Raw genomic sequence first — 20,589 nt, forward strand, 5'->3', positions numbered from 1 at the left:
CTGTAGTAGTAAGACTTGCACACGTTGTGTGTTCCAGCATTTTCTTCTTCCTAGATAGGATCGCGAAGTGGTGTTGTGAGATACGACAAGTCCTCCGGATGTTCCTCAGCAATCTTTAACAGACAAGCATTTTCTAAACTCCTGTCTCTGAAGGAGTCGCTCACTATTTTCATTTTGCCTTCTCCCTTATGCTAGCCTTGAGTTGCATTCTTGTCACGTGTCCAATCCACTTGTTACCTCAAGCAGCCCATATTGCCACCACAACCACCTACATCTATTGTTTGGTTTCGGGTCTGCCTTATGAGTCGTAGTGCATGCTAGTGCTGTTTATATCTCGTTACCGTTACAACTATCTTATCGGGTTATCTGTTGGGGATCATGACACATGATACATGGTTATATCTGTTCAGAGTATCATGGTTACTTGTTGATAGTTGTTAGCGGAGGCATCGGTGGGTTAGTTGCTCGTTTTATGATGGCTCACTTGTGTTTCTTAAAATCTAGTACCCCGAGTTTTTGTTATCTGTTTCGAGACTGAGCGCTCTAACCACACGTTGGTATGTTTATTGGGTCTCCCCTCGACCACTGCCGGAATCTATAGCTTTGTCCAGTGGCCACAACTAGTTTCGTAATGTTTTACCTTTTGTTGTTTGCGTGCATGTGATGCGTGCAGTCAACACGTCCGTTGGGAACCCCAAGAGGAAGGTGTGATGCGTACAGTAGCAAGTTTTCCCTCAGAAAGAAACCAAGGTTTATCGAACCAGTAGGAGCCAAGAAGCACGTTGAAGGTTGATGGCGGAGGAGTGTAGTGCGGCACAACACCAGGGATTCCGGCGCCAACGTGGAACCCGCACAACACAATCACGAGAACTTTGCCCCAACGTAACAGTGAGGTTGTCAATCTCACCGACTTGCTGTAAACAAAGGATTAGATGTATTGTGTGGAAGATGATGATTGTTTGCGAAGAACAGTAAAGAACAATTGCAGTAGATTGTATTTCAGATGTAAAGAATAGGACCGGGGTTCACAGTTCACTAGCGGTGTCTCTCCCATAAGATAGCAGATGTTGGGTGAACAAATTACTGCTGGGCAATTGACAAATAAAGAAGGCATAACAATGCACATACATATATCATGATGAGTACTATGAGATTTAATCAGGGCATTACGACAAAGTACATAGACCGCTATCCAGCATGCATCTATGCCTAAAAAGTCCACCTTCAGAGTTATCATCCGAACCCCCTCCAGTATTAAGTTGTAAACAACGAGACAATTGCATTAAGTATGGTGCGTAATGTAATCAACACAAATATCCTTAGACAAAGCATCGATGTTTTATCCCTAGTGGCAACAACACATCCACAACCTTAGAACTTTACGTCATCGTCCCGCATTTAATGGAGGCATGAACCCACTATCGAGCATAAATACCCCCTCTTGGAGTCACAAGTATCAACTTGGCCAGAGCCTCTACTAGCAACGGAGAGCATGCAAGAACATAAATAACATATATGATAGATTGATAATCAACTTGACATAGTATTCAATATTCATCGGATCCCAACAAACACAACATGTAGGATTACAAATAGATGGTCTTGATCATGATAGGCAACTCACAAGATCTAATATGATAGCGCAATGAGGAGAAGACAACCATCTAGCTACTGCTATGGACCCATAGTCCAGGGGTGAACTACTCACACATCGATCCGGAGGCGATCATGGCGATGAAGAGACCTCCGGGAGATGATTCCCCTCTCCGGCGGGGTGCCGGAGGCGATCTCCTGAATCCCCCGAGATGGGATTGGTGGCGGCGGCGTCTCTGGAAGGTTTTCCGTATCGTGGCTCTCGGTACTGGGGGTTTCGCGACGAACGCTTTAAGTAGGCGGAAGGGCAGGTCAGGAGACGTCACGGGGGACCCACACACTAGGGCCACGCGGCCAGGGCCCAGGCCGCGCCGCCCTACTGTGTCTCGCCCCGTGGCCCCACTTCGTTTCCTCTTCGGACTTCTGGAAGCTTCGTGTAAAAATAAGCCCCTGGGCGTTGATTTCGTCCAATTCCGAGAATATTTCCTTACTAGGATTTCTGAAACCAAAAACAGCAGAAAATAGCAACTGGCTCTTCGGCATCTCGTTAATAGGTTAGTGCCGGAAAATGCATAATAATGACATATAATGTGTATAAAACATGTGAGTATCATCATAAAAGTAGCATGGAACATAAGAAATTATAGATACGTTTGAGACGTATCAGCATGCTAGCATGTTACTTAATTACTTTGGGAAGCCCTAGGGTGCCTTGTATCCCTTGTTTCTGGTATGCACGTATATGATGTGGAGCCGCTGCGAAGTGGTTTATCGCCCCAGTGTGTGTTTAAACCACCTAGTACGCTGGTTGACGAATGCTATACGTCTTGAAGTCTTGTTAAGTACTGTAAGGGTATATTGCCCCTATGTGTGGTTTTGGTAATTAATGACAACCCCTATGGACTAATGTTTTCATTGAGTTTATATGAAGAAATATTCCATAAGTACTACTTGTATTCCATGTGTTGGATTCAAGTATGGATGCCATGAAGATAAAGATATACCTTGTGTATTGGCATCAAGATCATCGATTTGAAAATATATATGTGATATGATCAAGAAGAAGAAATGAAGATAGAGTTCTTATGTGGAACTCAATATTAGCCATGCTCTAGCTTATGTTATAAGCAATGAATGATCAAGATATTGAGAGCTTGATTCCAAGTGAAGAATTCAAGTTATGGCTCTAAATCGGTGTCATGATAGTCTCATAAGTTGAGCTATGGTTGACTAAGATTTAGAGCATGCAAACAAATGAAAAATTCTTTATACACCTCAAGATAGTATGATAGAGCATGAGAAGATACAAGGTTGACCAATACAAAAAGTGAAGAATAGATTCAAGTTTGATCAACACATGAAGCATGAAAAATGTGCCACGTGAAGTCACGTGGTATGGTAAGCCTTGTAAATTATGCTTCATGAATTAACCCATCATATATGTGCCCTTGTGTTGTTGTCTATGTGGGTTAGGTCGTATCTTTCCATGGGCATGCATCAAAAGTGAGATCTCATATAGTCCATGAGAGGATGACGTCAAGTGGTGATCGTCATCAAGGTTGAGTTGGGCAAGTTCAAGTTGAGCATCTCAAGAGGATCATATGCTTGAAGCTTGCCGTCCATTTGGTGATAATGGACATGTGGAGATGTGCATCAATGGAGCTTTCCCATCATGGTGTATGGGGGAGCATTTGTGAGTCTTCACGAAACAACAATGATCAAGTGAGGCATTCCGGCTTGAGTGGAGCTTGAAGAGTTATCATCAAGATCAAGCGGGATGCGCAAGGCAAAGGTATGGCCTTGATAGGTTTTCCTTTTACCGGCCTCAAGGTGGTTGATGGGAGACCGAATTATAGGATAGATAGCCACACTATCAAGAGGGGCTTTCGGTTGGGTAACTTGATCACATCGTCTTAGGGAGCTCAATCCTTTTCATACTTTGCATATCCCTATTGCTTCTTGGTGTTTCTCTGGGAGAGGTTCTTGAGCTTGTTGCTAGCTTTACAACAATCCCAAGTTCATCGAAAACGGAATCTGCATGCATCTTCTATTGCGTTTCCGAGTTTGGACGTCTTCACCGTTTCTTGACGGTGGGAGACTCCCTCTCTAAAAACATCTAAAAATATCTTGTGAGGAGTCTCAATATTTTTTGGGGTTCTATTCGTCGTTATCTTTCCAAAAAAATTGGTTTCATGTCAATCGGGGTCCGGACATAAAAGTTATCACAGTTTTTGTATAACATGTTTTCCTGCTGGCCCGGTTTCTCGCTCGGCGTGACCGGCCGTCCCACTGGATGACCCGGTTCAAACCGGCCCCTGGATTGGTGCCAACCGGGGCCATGTACTGTAAGACATAGAAGTGTCCCAGTCATGGCCCGGTCACAGGCCCGGTTTGGACCGGTCAGGTCCGGCCTGTGGCCCGGTCTGACTGACACCTGGACCGGACGGCCAGGCCCCAGGCCCGGTTGACCAGCCTCCTCGACTGTGCTGAGCTGAAACTCACCCAACGGTTATATTTCTCCCTAGACTATAAATAGGCATTCTTCCACCTTGGGTTAAAGAAGTTCTTCCACTCTCTCCTCCATTGTTGACTTTGAAGAACTTGCCCTATCTCTTGTTTCCCCCCATGATTCTTGCTCATTCTTGAGGGATCTAAGAGAGGAGATCTAGATCTACAATCCCCACCAATCCATCTCTCCTCTAAGTGAGGGAAACTCTTTAGATCTAGATCTTGGAGTCATTTGTTGATTTCCTCTTTGTTCTTCCACTCTAATCTCATCCTAGCATTTGTTGCTTTGGTGGGATTTGAGTGTGAAGGATTTAAACACCTCTAGTGTTCTTGCTTTGCATCATTGCATAGTGTTGAGCTCTCCACCACAATTAGTTCGAGTGAGAGACCGTGAGCTTGTTACTCTTGGAGGGTGACCTCCTAGTTGGCTTGGTTGGTGTCCCGGTGACCTCTTCGTGGAAGATTGTGAAGGGGCCCGGGCTTCTCCTTCGTGGAGCTTGTGAAGTGGTTGTGGAGCTTGCCATCTCCGGAGTGGAGGAAAAGCTAACCATAAGGAAATGGCCATTATCCTTCGTGGGTTTGGCTTGGAGAAGAAGGTGGGCCTTCGTGGCGTTGGGGAATCCTTCGTGGGACCTCCACCTCTCCAAACGTGACGTACCTTCTTGCAAAGGAAGGGAACACGGGAATACATCTTCGTCTCCACGTGCCTCGGTTATTTCTATACCCGATCTTACTTTTCTTGTGATAGCCATCGAGCTTGAAGTATCTATTATATCTTGCTATCACTTGTTGTTCATATATATTGTGCCTATCTTGCTTAGCTCTAGTTGTTGTTGTTGCACTTAGTTGAGCCAAACATATTTAGGGTTTGTGCTTGTAGAATAAACATAGTTTAATTCCGCATTCTTACAAGCCAAATCCATAAGAGTTTTTAAACGCCTATTCACCCCTCCTCTAGGCGACATCTCGTCCTTTCAAGTACGAACCCGTACTTATTGCTGGTTTGGGACATAACCGGGCAGGTATGAAGATATGTTCGATGAAGACGACGTTAGCAAGGTTATCCTTCCGGCTTGGCCTGGGCAGGGTTATGGACGCCGCTGGTTATCTTTAGGACTCTTAGTCTAATTGGTATCTTGTCCGTACTCAGATGTATTTGATCTTCTGTATGATTTGGATCTTCGCATTGTATATTTGTATCTTGACTCGTTGGAGTCATTGTTGTAATATATATGTTTCTTGTGGGCTCTATTGTAAACCTGTTGTAATGTTACTACTCGTGGTAATTCCTCTGGCACCACGTGTGTGATTCATCGCGCACGTCGTGTCGGAGGGCGTCTCAAAATCGATATCGTGCGGATTTCGGCGGGATCGCTGGAATCCTCATGGTACCGGTTCCGGGGCGTCACAAGTTGCAAAGATTTAATGATTGTTGTGGTTAATTTAGAAACTCACAAAAGGTAGACATATAAACATTAAAGAAATGTTTGAAAATAGGAGAAAGCAGAAAATAAATTGCACAAAAGGATTCAAACCGAAGGCACAATAAAAGAAGGATTTGAATACAAGACATACTATATCCATACTAGCCTCTAAGCTATTGATTCTTAGTACTTTGAACTAGGCCATTTATCCATATTATACATGATGGACTTGGCGTAAATTTCTTTGCAAGGTTTTTGGTATTGAATTGAATAACACTATAGATACAACCTATGTATCTCGCATAACCATGCTTCACATTGTATCTTGCAACGTCTTTAACCGTTTTTGATAGTTATTTGAAGAACACCATGGATGTGAGTTCATGAAGGTATTTATAGGTGAATCTATAGCTCAGGTATATAGAGCTCTATGAATCTAGTGCAGACAAAAATATATAACTATGTTTAAGTACACAAGACCATCCATGTCATGCCGATTAAATAAACAAAAAAAGAAACTTGTCCCACGAGCTGTATGTACAACGAGATCGTAGCCACCACAAGGTCATCCCGAGTGTGGATGCTCACAAGTTTGTTGACCACAAACGCGGACAGGAGAATGGCGCCAATTAAAGTTGTGCTAAAACTCCCAAGTGGATAATATATCAGCTGAATGGATTTACTCAAGTGAGACTGAGACATACATAACATGAAAATGATAGACATTACAAAAGAAAAATTCACAGCTTGAATGGGAACAAATTCACAGACTGAGACATAAATAACATGAGATGCATGTTTCGAGGTATAATATGTCTTTTATTTTTATGACAAGGTTTCTAAATTATCCACAACGGTTATTACAACCTTTGCAAGGGAGGGCCTTGGGCCCCCGATATCCATGTTCCACTATTTAAATTATACTAGTAATAAAACTAGAGATATAAAAACCGAAGTAAGAGTTTAAAAATAGGAAAGTACCAAAGAAAGCAAAAAAAAAAAAAGTGCAAAGAAGGATTTGAACCCAAGACACTCAAAACAAGGATTTGAACACAAGGCATACTATGTCCATAGACCATAGTAGCCTCCAAGGTATCGCTTCTTATTTCAAATCGGGCTGTTTATTCATAGTATATATGATGCACTTTGCGGTACATATAATTTTTCTTGACATTTTTTGGTATATAGTTGAATAACACCAAGTAGATAGAGGATTTTCTGAGCAGACACTCAGGTGCACACTCTAGGATGTTTATAGGTGCATCAAGATCCACTCAAGCCTTTTTTTTACTCTCAAACAAATTCATTTTTTTGTATCTCTCACACCATACAATCTTTGAACTTGAAACTTTATAGTTTGACTGAAAAAATTGAGATGGAATTTTGTAAAAATAGTTCAGGATTTTATGACATTAAATATATATGTATACATTTTTTTGACTTTTAAATGTTTTAAATTTTTATATTGCACAAAAAAACTCAAACTATTTTTTTCACATTCTAGTTGTAATGTTTTAGTGATCTGCAAAGTTTCAAGTCCATATGTTATATAGTTTAGGAGACACGAAAAAGAAAAACTCAAACGAGTATATGTGTGTAGGTGTCATGGTGCTCGCTCACAACTTTCCCACTATGAATACAACCTAATTATCTTGCATAACCATGCGTCCCATTGTATCTTGCAACGTCTTTAACTTTTATGTATTGAAATAGTCACTCCAAGAACGCCACGAATAAGACCTAAAGTGGCCCTGATTATAACATGTGTGCACCTGCAAATAACAGGAAAAATATGATCAGATATTACATGGACACTATAAACAGTTACAGGAATTACAAGCACACGTTTGTCCTACTTGATGAAAAAGATTTCATGCCGGTTGCTTCAAAAATGGCAAAAAAATATCCTTATTTTTTGAACAGTGCAATTAGAGGCACTTTTCTTTTTGTACAAGGCACATTTGATCATATGTTTGCACGAATGGTTGCAAGTGCAATTTTTTTTATTACAATGGACATCTTTGATATCTTAGAACTTTCCAAATGCACAAAGTATCTAAACCCCAAACTCAAACACCAAGCCTTGCAGTTACATTTGTATATTCCAATAACTAACCTGATTAAAATGGTATAATGTTATGACAACACGAGTCACAGGGATAGGGGCAGTCGATTGCTTGAGCGGCATCCCTTTCAAAGTACCAATCACCGACCAGCTCTGCAATTGTCTAAAACTCAAATAAGATTTTACTGCAAGAAAGATCCATCGCTAAAGGTCCACAAACATACAGCATGTTATCATGAATTGATTAGTATCAGTACCTCATTTTGTAGTGTTGGTGAGTTTGGTGCAAACCATGTGTCCTGCAGCTCACTCTGGCAATGTGCAAAGCAAGAATTGACGAACATCCCCACCATTGGTTCGCCTTCAAACGGTTCCAGAGCTGTTAACATCGCACTTCTCAGGCCTGTAGAGAAATTCCTTAAGACAGCAACTTAATGAAGAATCTTACACGCATTGGCCCGTTGCACAAAATTTGTATCAAGCACAAAATTGAACCTTGGAGAGTTGCAATTTGGGATATGCTGCACGTGCTAGGGTCCGCCTTACAGCGACTCCATTGACCTCTAGGATCAGAAGAAGGAGGCACAAATATGTGATGGAACTGCCCAACGAAATATTATTACTAGTGGTTGGATGCTGAAAATATGAAGTACTCGTAGTACCATATTTTTTTACCTGATATACGTCGTAAGCTGAATTCAAGATGAAATAGGGGGTTCTAATGTTTGGAAGCACGTATTGCGGAAAAAAACACTGCAAGAAGGCGTGGAAAGCGTAATTAAGAAAACTGTAGGGCAAATGATCTGGTTAGGAAATGCAAAAAGCCCTGACCTGATAAGGATCGAGTGAGGAATTCAGACAGTCCTTGTTCAAATTCTTCTCAGCTCCCTACATAAAAAATAATAATTCAAAACACACTTGAGAATAAGCTTCAAAACATCGTAAAAGTTCCCAAATTACTGAGGAAGAAAACCTGCAAGGCAACGAGGCTGCTAAAGAAAGGCCTAATGGTGTTGTTGCCAGAAATGTCATCCCTGCAAAATGGCATAAGTTCTTTCAACACATTTGACTTAAATCTCAACCATCCAAAAGAAATTGGTTTGCTTGATCAGCTCCAGCGTTACACATCAAGGAAAAACCCGGCATCGCTCATGCATTTCACCGTGGCGGTGCCTCCAAGACGCTCCTGGAGGTCATCACAGTGGAAGAATGTAGCTAGGCCTCCTGCTGAGCAGCCCGAGAGCAGCACCTGAAGGATTCAGAACTTGCTCAAAACCAAGATCGCTTATCTGTCACACAACTATCTATCTTTATGCAGTGATTTGAGCCAAACTGAAACTCAAATAGTAATTAAAAGCATACCATTCCTGAAAAAAAAAACATGGGGAAAGTATGTAGAATAGTGATGAGATCTGGAGAACCTTTTCGGCTCTGTGGAGGCCTTTCTGGCAGAGATCTGTGATGATAGCATCCCATATCCTCTGACCTCTCATGTAGATGACTGAAGACTGCATATGTTGCGGCAAAAAACAAGCAGTCAGCACCTGGTATACGTACTGTACAGTACACCCGGTGATTTGAGATGTGATTTTAGGAGTACGTACACCATTTGTGAACTCTGAATCGCCTGCGAAGGAGCCGCCGTCGCAGTACCGCAGCTTCACACGATTCCAGTTGTAAAAGTCTGGTCGAATTGTCGGCAAACATCGTGTCAGAAAAATCTATAGCAAATGAGGATAACTGAATCTGAAGCTCTGATGTTTTGGAGCAGAGATTTTCGCATGTGGCTTGATGCAGATAATGGGCTAATTAATCATTCTTGTAGGACCGTGAGCTTGAATTGGCAATGGGCCAGGATGATAAAGCAGAACCGTTGGCGCTGCTGCATGCTAGCTATGCTACCTACCGGATTATTATGATCTGTTGAGTCTGGCGGTCACCTTTCGCTTTAGCAGACACAGTACCACTGTTAAGGCAAACATGCAAATGCCGTGTTGATCATCATCATCATCATCTATCGTCTACGAACTGGCGTGCAAGGCACGATGAGATGAAGAACGGGTGGGTGAAACGTCTTGCTGAGGAATTCTGAATCGTGTTCGAAACAGAAATGAAGCTGGAAGAGCAGCAGTTGAGTTGAGGGAGGCACCTGGGTTCATGGCGGGATCGTTGCTGAGCACGCCGGAGAAGACCTCGAGCTTGGTCATGAGGCTGGTGGAGCCTCGGCGCGTGCCGGCCCTCTCGGCGCACGACCGCGCGCTGTTGCACCAGCCGCCGCCCTCGAACTGGAGCAGCCAGCCGCGGGCGCCGGCGCCGGAGCCGCGGTGGAGGTGGTACGCCGGCGGGCTCCCGTCGAGGCACACTGCAAATCGACGCGCGCCATTCCGCACGCATGTGTCAGGCTTAGGAAGAGGAGCTGAGCAGGGCAATGAGGGGGCGGCTGGAGAAGAAGAGGCCTGATTGAAGGCGAGGAGTACTTGCCTGCTCCCGTCGACGCGGCGTCCGGGACGAGAGTCATGTCCACGAGCAGCCTCTTCTTGACCGCCGCCGTGGCAGCAGTGACGGCGACGACGAGCACAACCGCGGTGAAGGCAGCTGCCCACGTCCAAGGCCGCCGAGCCATGCGGACGACAGCGGCAGGTACCGACAGAGGTCGACAACGGGCAGAAGAGGCGCCGCGGGGCAGTCAGAAAACTTGTGTGAGACGTGGATTCTTCGTGTCAGGTGGCTGCAGTCCAGGCCTGTCTCGAGTAGTCTATATGTACAGCCAAAAATATAGCCCCACAAAGCTATATTTGGCTAGTTTCATATTAATTCGGTATATTTTAGATATCTCAATGAAATCATGCTACTCCCTCCGATCCATATTACTTGATGCTAATATGGATGTATCTGCAACTAAAATGTATCTAGATATATCTATATTAATGTTAAATAATATGAATCGGAGGAAGTAGTAAAATCAATAAAATCTTAGCGGGTGAACGGGGGTTCAACTGCGACGCCCGAGGCGATTTTGTGCCCTCCTCTCCCGAACCCCTCCCCAACCCTAACCGCCACCGCCGGTAGCGCCGCCGGGGCAAAGACCCTCGGGGCGTGGCGGCGGCAGGGGCCTTTTCCTCGCCGACGTGGGGGACGGCGGACGGGCTCTCCCCTCCTCGACGCACGCGGCGGCGGCCGGCGCGGATGGTGATGGGCCGCGGCGGCTCTTGCGCTGCGGTCCCCCTCCCCTCCCGTAGGCTTCCACCCGCAGCACACCGACAGGGGCTGGTGGTGGACGGCGTCCAGGCCCTCGATCTGCGCCATGCCCTCCCCCCACCTCTCGTCGGTGCGTGGAGGCGATCTCGGCCTTCTTCTGCGTCACGAGGGCGCCCGGGGCAGCAGCCTTGGGTTCGACGGAGGAGGTGGCTCTCTTCTACGCCGGAGAGGGTCGGCCTGCGGTTGGTGGTGGTGGATCTTTTGATCCATCACCGCGATCCGGCGGCGTGATGGAGGGGCATGGAAGCCGGCGATGGTGTCACCGGTGGAGGGTTGGATTTGCCAGCCCAGGATGGTCGCCTACGTGGGGATCCGACCTGTATAAAGGCGGCGGTCCTAGGGCCTCTCTTGCGTGAAGATGAGGACCTACCGGAGGCCTGGACTCGTGATCTGGCCGGTGGGTTGAGTTCCGGAAGGCTCCGCCGACGAATGTAACAGTGCTTTGCCTGGAGTTTGCTGGATCGGAGGTATTCGATCGTGCGCACCCATGCTTTTATTCCGACCGATTGGTTCTGGAGGGAGCGGCGCGAAGCTCTTTTTCTGTGTTGACATCAAGTGACTATGGATCCATGATGAAAGTCAGAAGAAGAGAATTTCATGAAGGCCGGAGGGGAGGACTAGCTAAGGGAGGTTCAAGTCTCCGCGCTGTTGAGAGACTTGCTTGGTGTTCCGGGCTTCACAACAGCAGTATGAAAGTGTGGGCGAAAACATAGGTGAAGTGCAGAGTCCTACCTTTCAGGGTGAAAACCCAAGGTATGGCCTTAACTGGTTGTGCCTGGCAATGGCCTTGGTGGAGGCATTGTTTTGAGAGTGGGGACTATCTTCAGGCTGAAAACCTAAGATCTTTGATCGGGCGACGATGGTGTTTGAGCACTGTTCCCTTCTTGGAAGCGTCGTTTTTTGGAGAGTATGTAATTCCAGTGTTGTCTTGGCCGTGGATGTACTGTTGTTGTTAGGCCCGAGATACTGTAGCGGGACTTTTGTTTCTTAGTTTTCTTTTCCTTTTTTTGACTGTGTGCATCCGTAGTGCCATTAGAGTGGTGCGTTGTTGCAGAAACTGGGTGTAATTGGTATCTTCTTGATATTAATATATTCCCTTTATCAAAAAAAAATCTTAGCAAAATCTTATCATATCTATATGATCTTAAGATTTTTCTACCATTTTATTTAAGTATCTAAACAATACCGCATTAATACAAAACTAGTCAAAATATAGCCAGGTAGCTAGCACGAATCACGAAGACGGTGGATGTGACACCGGTAAGTACGGGTGGCGTTACAAATGCATTTCTCGATGGCGATGTGAACTTGTTTTTTTTTATCAGGAGTTTGCTAGCATATTTGACAAGTTTCATGTTAATGGGGTATATTATAGATACTTAATTGAAATCATAGTAAAATCGGTGAAATCTTAGTAAAATCTTGCCATACCGATATGATTTTAAGATTTTACTATGTTCTATTGAAGTATGTGAACTATACTGCATTAGTATAAGGAACCTGAACAAGTTAGAGCATTTTCCAAACCTGAACAAGTTAGAGCATTTTCCAAATCTAGCCTTTTTAATTTTTTTTATTTCAAATCTAACCGTTCTATAAAATTTTAAAATTTTAAAATATGAAAATTTTATAAGGAACCATAAAAATGGAAGGAAAACCAGTAAACCAAAATAACAAAGAAGAAAAATCTGAGCTGCGAAGGTTCCCAAAACCGGAACCGAAAAGGAATGTGGGCTGACCCACTTCTCGATCTTGGCGCTGGGAGGATACGAGTCCCGTTGGGGGCTCCTTTAGGGTATGTACAATGGTAGAGAAGATATGTCTTCTCTTAGTAGTTCACGTCATCAAGAAAACGATAAATATTAAGGGTATAATGCATTATCTCTTATTCTCATCCCATATAATAAATGAGAATTAATTATTTTTAGTAAGAAACTGTAAGAATAAGAGAAGACAAGTCGTCCAATGGGGAAAATAGTCTTCTCTTATTTCATAAGAGATCATCACTTAGCTAAGGGAAAACAATCTTCTCTTTCTTCTTTCTCTCCGCCAACTAACCAAAAATCCTACGTCGCAAACATAAGGAAAGACTAACGTCACTCCATTGTATATGCCCTTACACCTTTTCATTTTTTTACTTCCTCGGTGCTTTCCTTTTATAAGAAAACTTGAGTATTCATGTATCTCGCTTGGTTGAATACACAGTTTTCTTGGGGTTTTCAGCATGTTTGCCGATTTCCATCTGGTGTATGGGTTAGCGAGAAATCTCCGAACCTTTTCAAAATCTGAACCATTTTGAAATCTAAACAATTTTCAAAATCAAGACAATTTTGAAATCTACATTTAATCTAAACTTTTCAAAATCTATTTTTTCCAATATGAACAATTGATAAAAAATGAACATTTTTAAAATTTAAACATATTGAAAAAACCAAACAAAAAACCGGCAAAAAAACATAGAAACAAGAAAGAAAAAAGTCAAAACATGTCCAAAAACTAGAAAACCCGTGATGACGGAAATGGGTCAGGCCCAAATCACGCACGCGTGCACCGCAACGGGTGGGAGGGCCTAATCCCTTCTTTAAGCGGGAGCGAAGGTCCCTCCCAGTTAAATGTACGTTTTTCATTTTCATTTTCAGGTCTTATGTTTTCTTTAGATTTTTTTTCATAATAAAAAATCTAATATTTTGGAAATTGAACTTCTATTTCTTTTAAAAAAGATTTTTTTCCAATGGACATTTTTGTTTGAACATTTTTTTAAAATGATCATTTTTTCAGTTCGAACATTTTTATATTTGAACATTTTTTAAGTTTGAACATTTCTAAATTCAAACATTTTTTACATTAGAACTTTTTAAAATTTTAATATTCTTAAATTTTAACATTTTTAAGTTTGAACATTTTAATTTAAGCATTTTTAAAATTTGTAAATGTAAAAATCAGGAAAACAGAAAAGAAAAAACTGGTGAAACCGGAAAAAACAAAGAAACCCACTGAATCAGGAAAACCGGGCTGGAAGTTTTGAGAATCTTGTAAGGGTATATTGCCCCTATGTGTGGTTTTGGTAATTAATGACAACCCTATGGACTAATGTTTTCATTGAGTTTATATGAAGGAATATTCCATAGGTACTACTTGTACTTCATGTGTTGGATTCAAGTATGGATGCCATGAAGATAAATGTATACCTTGTGTATTGGTATCAAGATCATCGATACAAGTTTGAGTTGGACAAGTTCAAGATGAGTATCTTGAGTGGATCACATGCTTGAAGCTTGTCGTCCATATGGTGATAATGGACATGTGAAGATGTGCATCAATGGGGCTTTCCCATCATAGTGTATGGGGGAGCATTTGTGAGTCTTCACAAAGCAACAATGATCAAGTTGTGGCATTCCGGCTTGAGTGGAGCTTGAAGAGCTATCATCAAGATCAAGCGGGATGCGCAAGTCAAAGGTATGGCCTTGCTAGGTTTTCCTTTTACCGCTCTCAAGGTGGTTGTTGGGAGACCGGATTATAGGATAGGTAGCCGCACTATCAAGAGGGGCTTTCGGTTGGGTAACTTGATCGCATCGTCTTAGGGAGCTCAATCCTTTGCATACTTTGCATATCCCTATTGCTTCTTGGTGTTTCTCTGTGAGTTCATCGAAAACGGAATCCGCATGCATCTTCTATTGCGTTTTCGAGTTTGGACGTCTTCACCGTTTCTTGACGGTGGGAGACTCCCTCTCTAAAATCATCTAAAAATGTTCTGTGAGGAGTCTCCACATTTCCAACAAAATTAGTTTCAAGTCAATAGGAGTTCGGGAGCATTGGTTATTAAGGAAAAAGGGAAAAAGGATAAAAAGAAAAAAGGGGGCAAGCGGACCGGCCGGTCAGACCGGACCAGCCACCGGCCCACCCGGTCCGCGCCGGGTTTGGCGCTGGTGCCATCCGGCCGGGATCCAGTGGCCTTTTGGCCCGTGACCGGCCTCGGGCCCGGTCCGCGACCGGCCTGCCGCGCCCCCCGGCCTGACCGGATTCCCCACTGGGCCGCCTCACCGCCGCGCGGCCCACGCGGCCGCCTCCCCGCGCGGCCTGCCCTCCGCGCCGCCCGAGCGCTGCTGGGCCACCGCCGCCCGCGCAGCCTGTCTTCCTGGCCGCTCGCCCGCTACTGGGCCGCCGCCGCCCACGCGGCCTGCTCGCCCCGCGCACCCTTGCGTTTTCTGCCGCACAGCGCGGCTTGTGCCCCGCCCGGTTGGTGGGCCGGTCCGACCGGGCCGCCGACCGGCCCGGCCGGCTGCTCGCTCCGGTCGGTCGGCTCGGCAGCCGGCTGGGCCGTTTTTCTTGCCCGTTTTTATGCGATTTTAAGTGTGTTTTTTCCCCAACGGGTATATTTGCTCCCTAGCTATAAATAGACCTTTCTTCTACCTTGAGCCAACTAGTTCTTCCCATTCTCTCACCTCCATTGTTCCATTTTGAAGAACTTGCTCTCCCCTTTGATTCCTCCAACCATTCTTGCTCATTCTTGAGGATTTGAGAGAGGAGATCTAGATCTACACTTCCACCAAACCGTTTCTTCTCTAAGTGAGGGAATCTCTTGGGATCTAGATCTTGGAGTGTTTGGTTGACTTTCTCCCTTGTTCTTCCTCTCCAATCTCATCCTAGCATTCGTTGCTTTGGTGGGATTTGAGTGTGAAGGACTTGAACACCTCCGGTGTTCTTGCTTTGCATCATTGCATAGTGTTGAGCTCTCCACCACGATTTTTTCGAGTGAGAGACCGTGAGCTTGTTACTCTTGGAGGGTGACCTCCTAGTTGGCTTGGTTGGTGTCCCGGTGATCTCTTCGTGGAAGATTGTGAAGGGGCCCGGGCTTCTCCTTCGTGGAGCTTGTGAAGTGGTTGTGGAGCTTGCCATCTCCGGAGCGGAGGAAAAGCTAACCATAAGGAAAGGGCCATTATCCTTCGTGGGTGTGGTTCGGAGAATAGGGTGAGCCTTCGTGGCGCGGGGAATCCTTCGTGGGACCTCCACTCCTCCAAACGTGACGTACCTTGTTGCAAAGCAAGGGAACACGGGAATACATCCTCGTCTCCGCGTGCCTCGGTTATTTCTATACCCGAGCTCTCTTTCCTTGTGATAGCCATCGTGCTTGAAGTACATATATCTTGCTATCACTTGTGCTACATATATCTTGTGCCTATCTTGCTTAGCTCTAGTTGCTATTGTTACACTTAGTTGAGCTTAGCATATTTAGGGTTTGTGCTTGTAAACTAAACGATAGTTTAATTCCGCATTCTTACAAGACAAATCCGCAAGAGTTTTTAATTGCCTATTCACCCCCCCTCTAGGCGACATCTCGATCTTTCAAATCTTCTCGAAACCGGCAGAACCAAGAAAAAAACATCTCAAAAACCACCTATTGTTGTCGCTAAATTGGCCGGCCCAAACGCCGATCGCTACAGGCGGGAGCAATTCACTCACGCAATGAGCAATGAATAGGTTTGGCCGCAACGGGTGGCATATAGAGTTTCCATGCTAAGAGTGCGAATATTCCGCAACTAGTTGCTGGTGCACCCCATTTTCTTTGTGACACTTCCAAAATTTGAAATATGCAAACTAAAATTGTAGACCTTGATTATGCTATATGTTGTGAACCTGGAAATTTTGTTTCAAAATATGATCATATGTGATATGTGCAAAAAAGAAAAGATATAGGTGATTTACACATCATTTGTCCTTTTGTGTAGATCATATACGGTCATATTTTCGGATGAACTTCACAGATGCATAAGATACAACACAATGTAAGTTCATAATTTTAGTTTGCATTTTTCAAAAACTTAAAATATCACAAAAAAAAAATTACACCCGCAACTAGTTGCGGATTGGAGTTTCTATGCTACAGGCGTCAAGTAAGGATCGGCCGGCCAGCGTCATTTCCTCTTCCTCCGTTGGTTGGGGAGAATGGACGATGGATTCAGCTTTGTTTGCGGCCACAAACTAACGGTACATGGGCTGGGCCTAGAAGGGCACATACAACACAGGCTCAGCCTAACAGCCCAGTAGGCTATGCCTTCTCCAGAACTTTCGCTGCCGGTCAGTCTTATCTTACACTTTAACCCCTTAACCTTTTTGCTATCTCACTGTCGTCCCTAAACGAAGGCGCCCCAAATAGATTTCGGAATCTCCATTTCGTTTCCGTCAGCCGCCAAGAAGAATATTTCCCTCACACTCACACACCAGACTACGAGGCAGATGCGCGGGGGCTGAGGAATCAATCAATCCGGTCCACTCCCGCTCCTGCTGCGCTGGTCGGCTCCTCGTCCACTGGAAGGTAAATGGCATTTCTCGGCTCCTTTCTGGTTGATTCATGGTGCCGTCCTTCTTCTCCGCAATGGTTGCGGCGGATGGGCGCCGATTTGGGCGGCGGAGCTTGACCAAGGTTGGAGTTTAGGACTAATGGTGGGCAGAGTTTCTTGATGCGTTTCTTTGAAAGTGTAGGTCGGATTTGGTGCAGAGCTCCAGTCTGCGAATGTATTGAGTTTTTTTTCTGCAGATATGGTGGTGGGATTTGATTGACTTCCGTGTGGAATAGTTGGATGTTCTCAGTTGATTCAATGAGAATGCGCTGTGCGACCTGAGAGTAGATTTAGATTTATTCTTGCTATTCTAGTGTTGGGCCACTGTCCCTCTGGAGACATGGTATTGAAGTTGTATGTGTGTGAAAACTGAAAACTCTGCTCTTTTGGAAGTAGATGTGCTATTGCATATTTTTGTTGTTGGATGAATTTGATGCGTAGGATGGGTTTGGACTTTGAAGCTCGTAAAATATTTCTACTTTCGAGCTTGATGCATATAATGGTTGTCTTGCCTTGTATGATCTTTTCTTGGATAAGGGCTGATGCCACTGTCCTCTTTTTCCTGTTATAACGCGAGCAGTGTATTCTGGTTGGAATGCAGGTTTCCGACATGGGGAATCGTTCTCGTCCGAGTGTAGCAAAGGAAGCCATGGAACCGATTGATGAGGAAGCAGAGAGTCCAAGCAGGGAAGCACAACCGAGCAGACACCATCAGTTGAAGTGTTCTGATGCAAAATCGGGGGAAATGTACCTCGACCGGATACCAAACTTCCATTGCAAAAGCCTGCCTTCAAGACGCCTTGAGGCAAACTCAGAAGATAGCTTCATGCATAGTCGTGGTTCTATGTACCAGAGCTCCAGTGATGTTAGCAGACTCAGGAAACTCCAAGACGGGAGGAAGAAATTAGATTCTGCGTACGGAAGAGATACAGTTATGTCATTTGGGACTTCAGATTCATCCACCCAGCCAAGCACAAGTGGAGCTTGCTTGGTTCCTGAACGAAGCCGTTCATACAAGTCGAGGTCTTCTATTAACAGAAGTTGTGAATCTAGTCAAGATGCCAGGGAGTTTCTGGACATTTCTTCGCGCGAGGTTCCTTATCAGAACTCGAGGGCTGGAAGGCCACGAAAGGACTGCAATTTGTTGACAGCTGATGTAAAAGATGATTTCCTACAATTACCTGTTGAGGAAGACACCGCTAAATTTTCCTGCGGAAATACGGCTCCTCATTTGCTAGAAGGCAGTTGTAGTGAAGGTACAAGATCAAGCTGCCAATATCCTCTTGGTGTTCATTCTGATGCAATCAATCATGGCAAAGGTGATTTGGTGAGTAATCTGCCCAAGTCATTGTCAGCTAAGGCGTGTGTTTCTGATGATGCCTGTCCATCAGATAGTGGTGATGGTGTTGACGGCAAGAAAAAGCTCGATCTAATCCATTCAGAAAAATTATGGATCCTTTCATGAAGTCCAAGTCTATGAGGAATCCCTCCCGCATGGAGATGGTAGATGAGAAATGTGGCAATCCACCAGTTAGAGGAAAAGATAGCGCACTGCGCAAACCTTTGTTGAGTGGTAACGCCAGAACTGAACACAGCTCCGCACCTACATGCCAGACAAGTGGGGAAGCCCGTCCTATGACCGTTACTTCATCACCAACTCACCTTCATGCTGTTCTTAAACTGGATCCTGATGAGGGTGCTTTTGGTTTCGAGTTTTCTACCAAGGGTCTGGAAGAATCCATTTATGCTAATACATGGAAATCCGGAAATGAACTGAACTGGATTTACACTTTCCATAGCGCTGGCAAACGATCTAGTGCCGTGGGAAGGACCTCCAAGGATAGGCGTGGGTGTCCTCCTCCAATTGTCGGTCAGATGCATGTGTCTTCCTATCTCTACTCTGAAGTTGAAGAAGATGGTATTTTGAATAACTCAGCCACTAGCGAGTTTGTTTTGTATGACATTGCTCATGCCCGACGGAGCTCTGCTGTCGATATAACTCAACGTAAAGATGCCACCCAACCACCATTCTGCAATGTTGTCCGTAATTCAATCTCTAGAGAGTCTCTAGAGAGAAATAATATGCTGGAGCGGAGAAGTACTGCAAGAAGTAACTCAGACGCATTGGCATCTTGTCTTTGGTCCCAAGAAGATCTGCATCCTCATTTGGAGGTTGCAGCTGTTGTAATCCAAGTGCCGTTCCACAAAACAGGGTCCAAAGAAGTGAAAGCTGGCTCAGCACTTGGTACGGTCAAAGTGGTTACAACAGGCGGGGCACACGGGTTACCAAGAGATGATGACACCAGCCCATCACCGTTACTTAACCGTCTGAAGAGCGGTGGACAGTGCGACTGTGGTGGATGGGACATGTCTTGCCCAATCGTTGTCCTTGACAATGCATATGATAGTTATTGGGTTGATTCTGTGATGAATGAAAGCAAGCATCCTATGGAGCTATTTGTTAAGGTAAAGCGAATAGTTCCTATGTCCAGACACCACTTGTGTTTGCTTATTACCACATGTTTGCATTTACCCTCAGATAGTAGCAACTAAAGTTGGTCTTGTTTCGGTTTCTCCAACTTGATTAGAACATCAAAAGAAATATCCTTCTATGATAGTTGAAATGCATTATTGTTTGGTCCCAGTTAGAAGCAATATATAGTTATATACCCATTTTACTTATACATGTTTTATTTTACAATTACACTGGTAAAACCATATTTAACTGAATGCAGTATTTCATTGTGTACCTCAACTGTTGAAGCAGGGTAACCAAGAAGTTCTCCCTGCTCTTTCAATGAAAGTAGATGGGAAAGGGGATCTCTCCGTGGATTTTCATGCACGATTATCAGCACTGCAGGCATTTTCAGTCTGCATTTCATTGCTTCACTGCTCTGAAGCTTCTTCAGCCATTGGTATAGAGAAATTCAAGCACAAGCTCTATTCTAGCTCATTGAAGATACTCTTGAAAGAAGAAGTGAAGCAGTTAATTGAAACAGTAACAGGGAAAGAGAAGAAAAAAGTGAAGAGGAGGAAAGGAAAAACTCCATCTATTGTCAACGGCCCTCCCTTCTCACCCATGGGAAGAGTATAGCAAAAAAAAAAAAAAAATGCCATCATGGTCAACTTTTGTGGTTGATCATGCTTTTTGCAAGATAAAAGGGAGAGATATAATGTTCATAAGGATGGAAGCATCTTAGAATCAGGTAGTTGTCCATAAAGATGTCAACATCCTGTAGATTTATAGCAGTTAGGATTAGGAAGGGCATTACTGTTGTTGCAGTTCTGAAGAGAGAAGCTTTTTGGGACAAACATTCGTCCAAGATCCAAGAAGATAAATAACCCCGATCATGGCCACTGCTTCTGCATACAGTATCACCTTCTTTTTGGGCTGCAACTACTC

At 44.3% G+C, this 20,589-nt stretch overlaps 1 protein-coding gene and 1 pseudogene across 1 annotated transcript; one reads left to right on the top strand and one right to left on the bottom strand.

The window, feature by feature from the left end:
* Positions 1 to 7,194: 7,194 nt before the first annotated feature.
* Positions 7,195 to 10,213, bottom strand: LOC124647744 (pectin acetylesterase 9). The gene is made up of 12 exons (XM_047187630.1): positions 10,072 to 10,213; positions 9,740 to 9,952; positions 9,195 to 9,274; positions 9,012 to 9,098; positions 8,715 to 8,839; positions 8,564 to 8,624; positions 8,422 to 8,478; positions 8,266 to 8,343; positions 8,086 to 8,191; positions 7,848 to 7,993; positions 7,642 to 7,753; positions 7,195 to 7,297 (listed from the first exon to the last, which is right to left on the bottom strand). The coding sequence occupies exons 1-11, from the start codon at positions 10,211 to 10,213 to the stop codon at positions 7,646 to 7,648; spliced, it is 1,203 nt and encodes a 400-aa protein (XP_047043586.1). The 3' UTR covers positions 7,195 to 7,297; positions 7,642 to 7,645.
* Positions 10,214 to 17,796: 7,583 nt separating this feature from the next.
* Positions 17,797 to 20,280, top strand: LOC124708387 (annotated as a pseudogene).
* The last annotated feature ends 309 nt before the right edge of the window (positions 20,281 to 20,589 follow it).

This window comes from Lolium rigidum, chromosome 4 (genome assembly GCF_022539505.1).
Source record: "Lolium rigidum isolate FL_2022 chromosome 4, APGP_CSIRO_Lrig_0.1, whole genome shotgun sequence".
Classification (NCBI taxonomy): Eukaryota; Viridiplantae; Streptophyta; class Magnoliopsida; order Poales; family Poaceae; genus Lolium; species Lolium rigidum.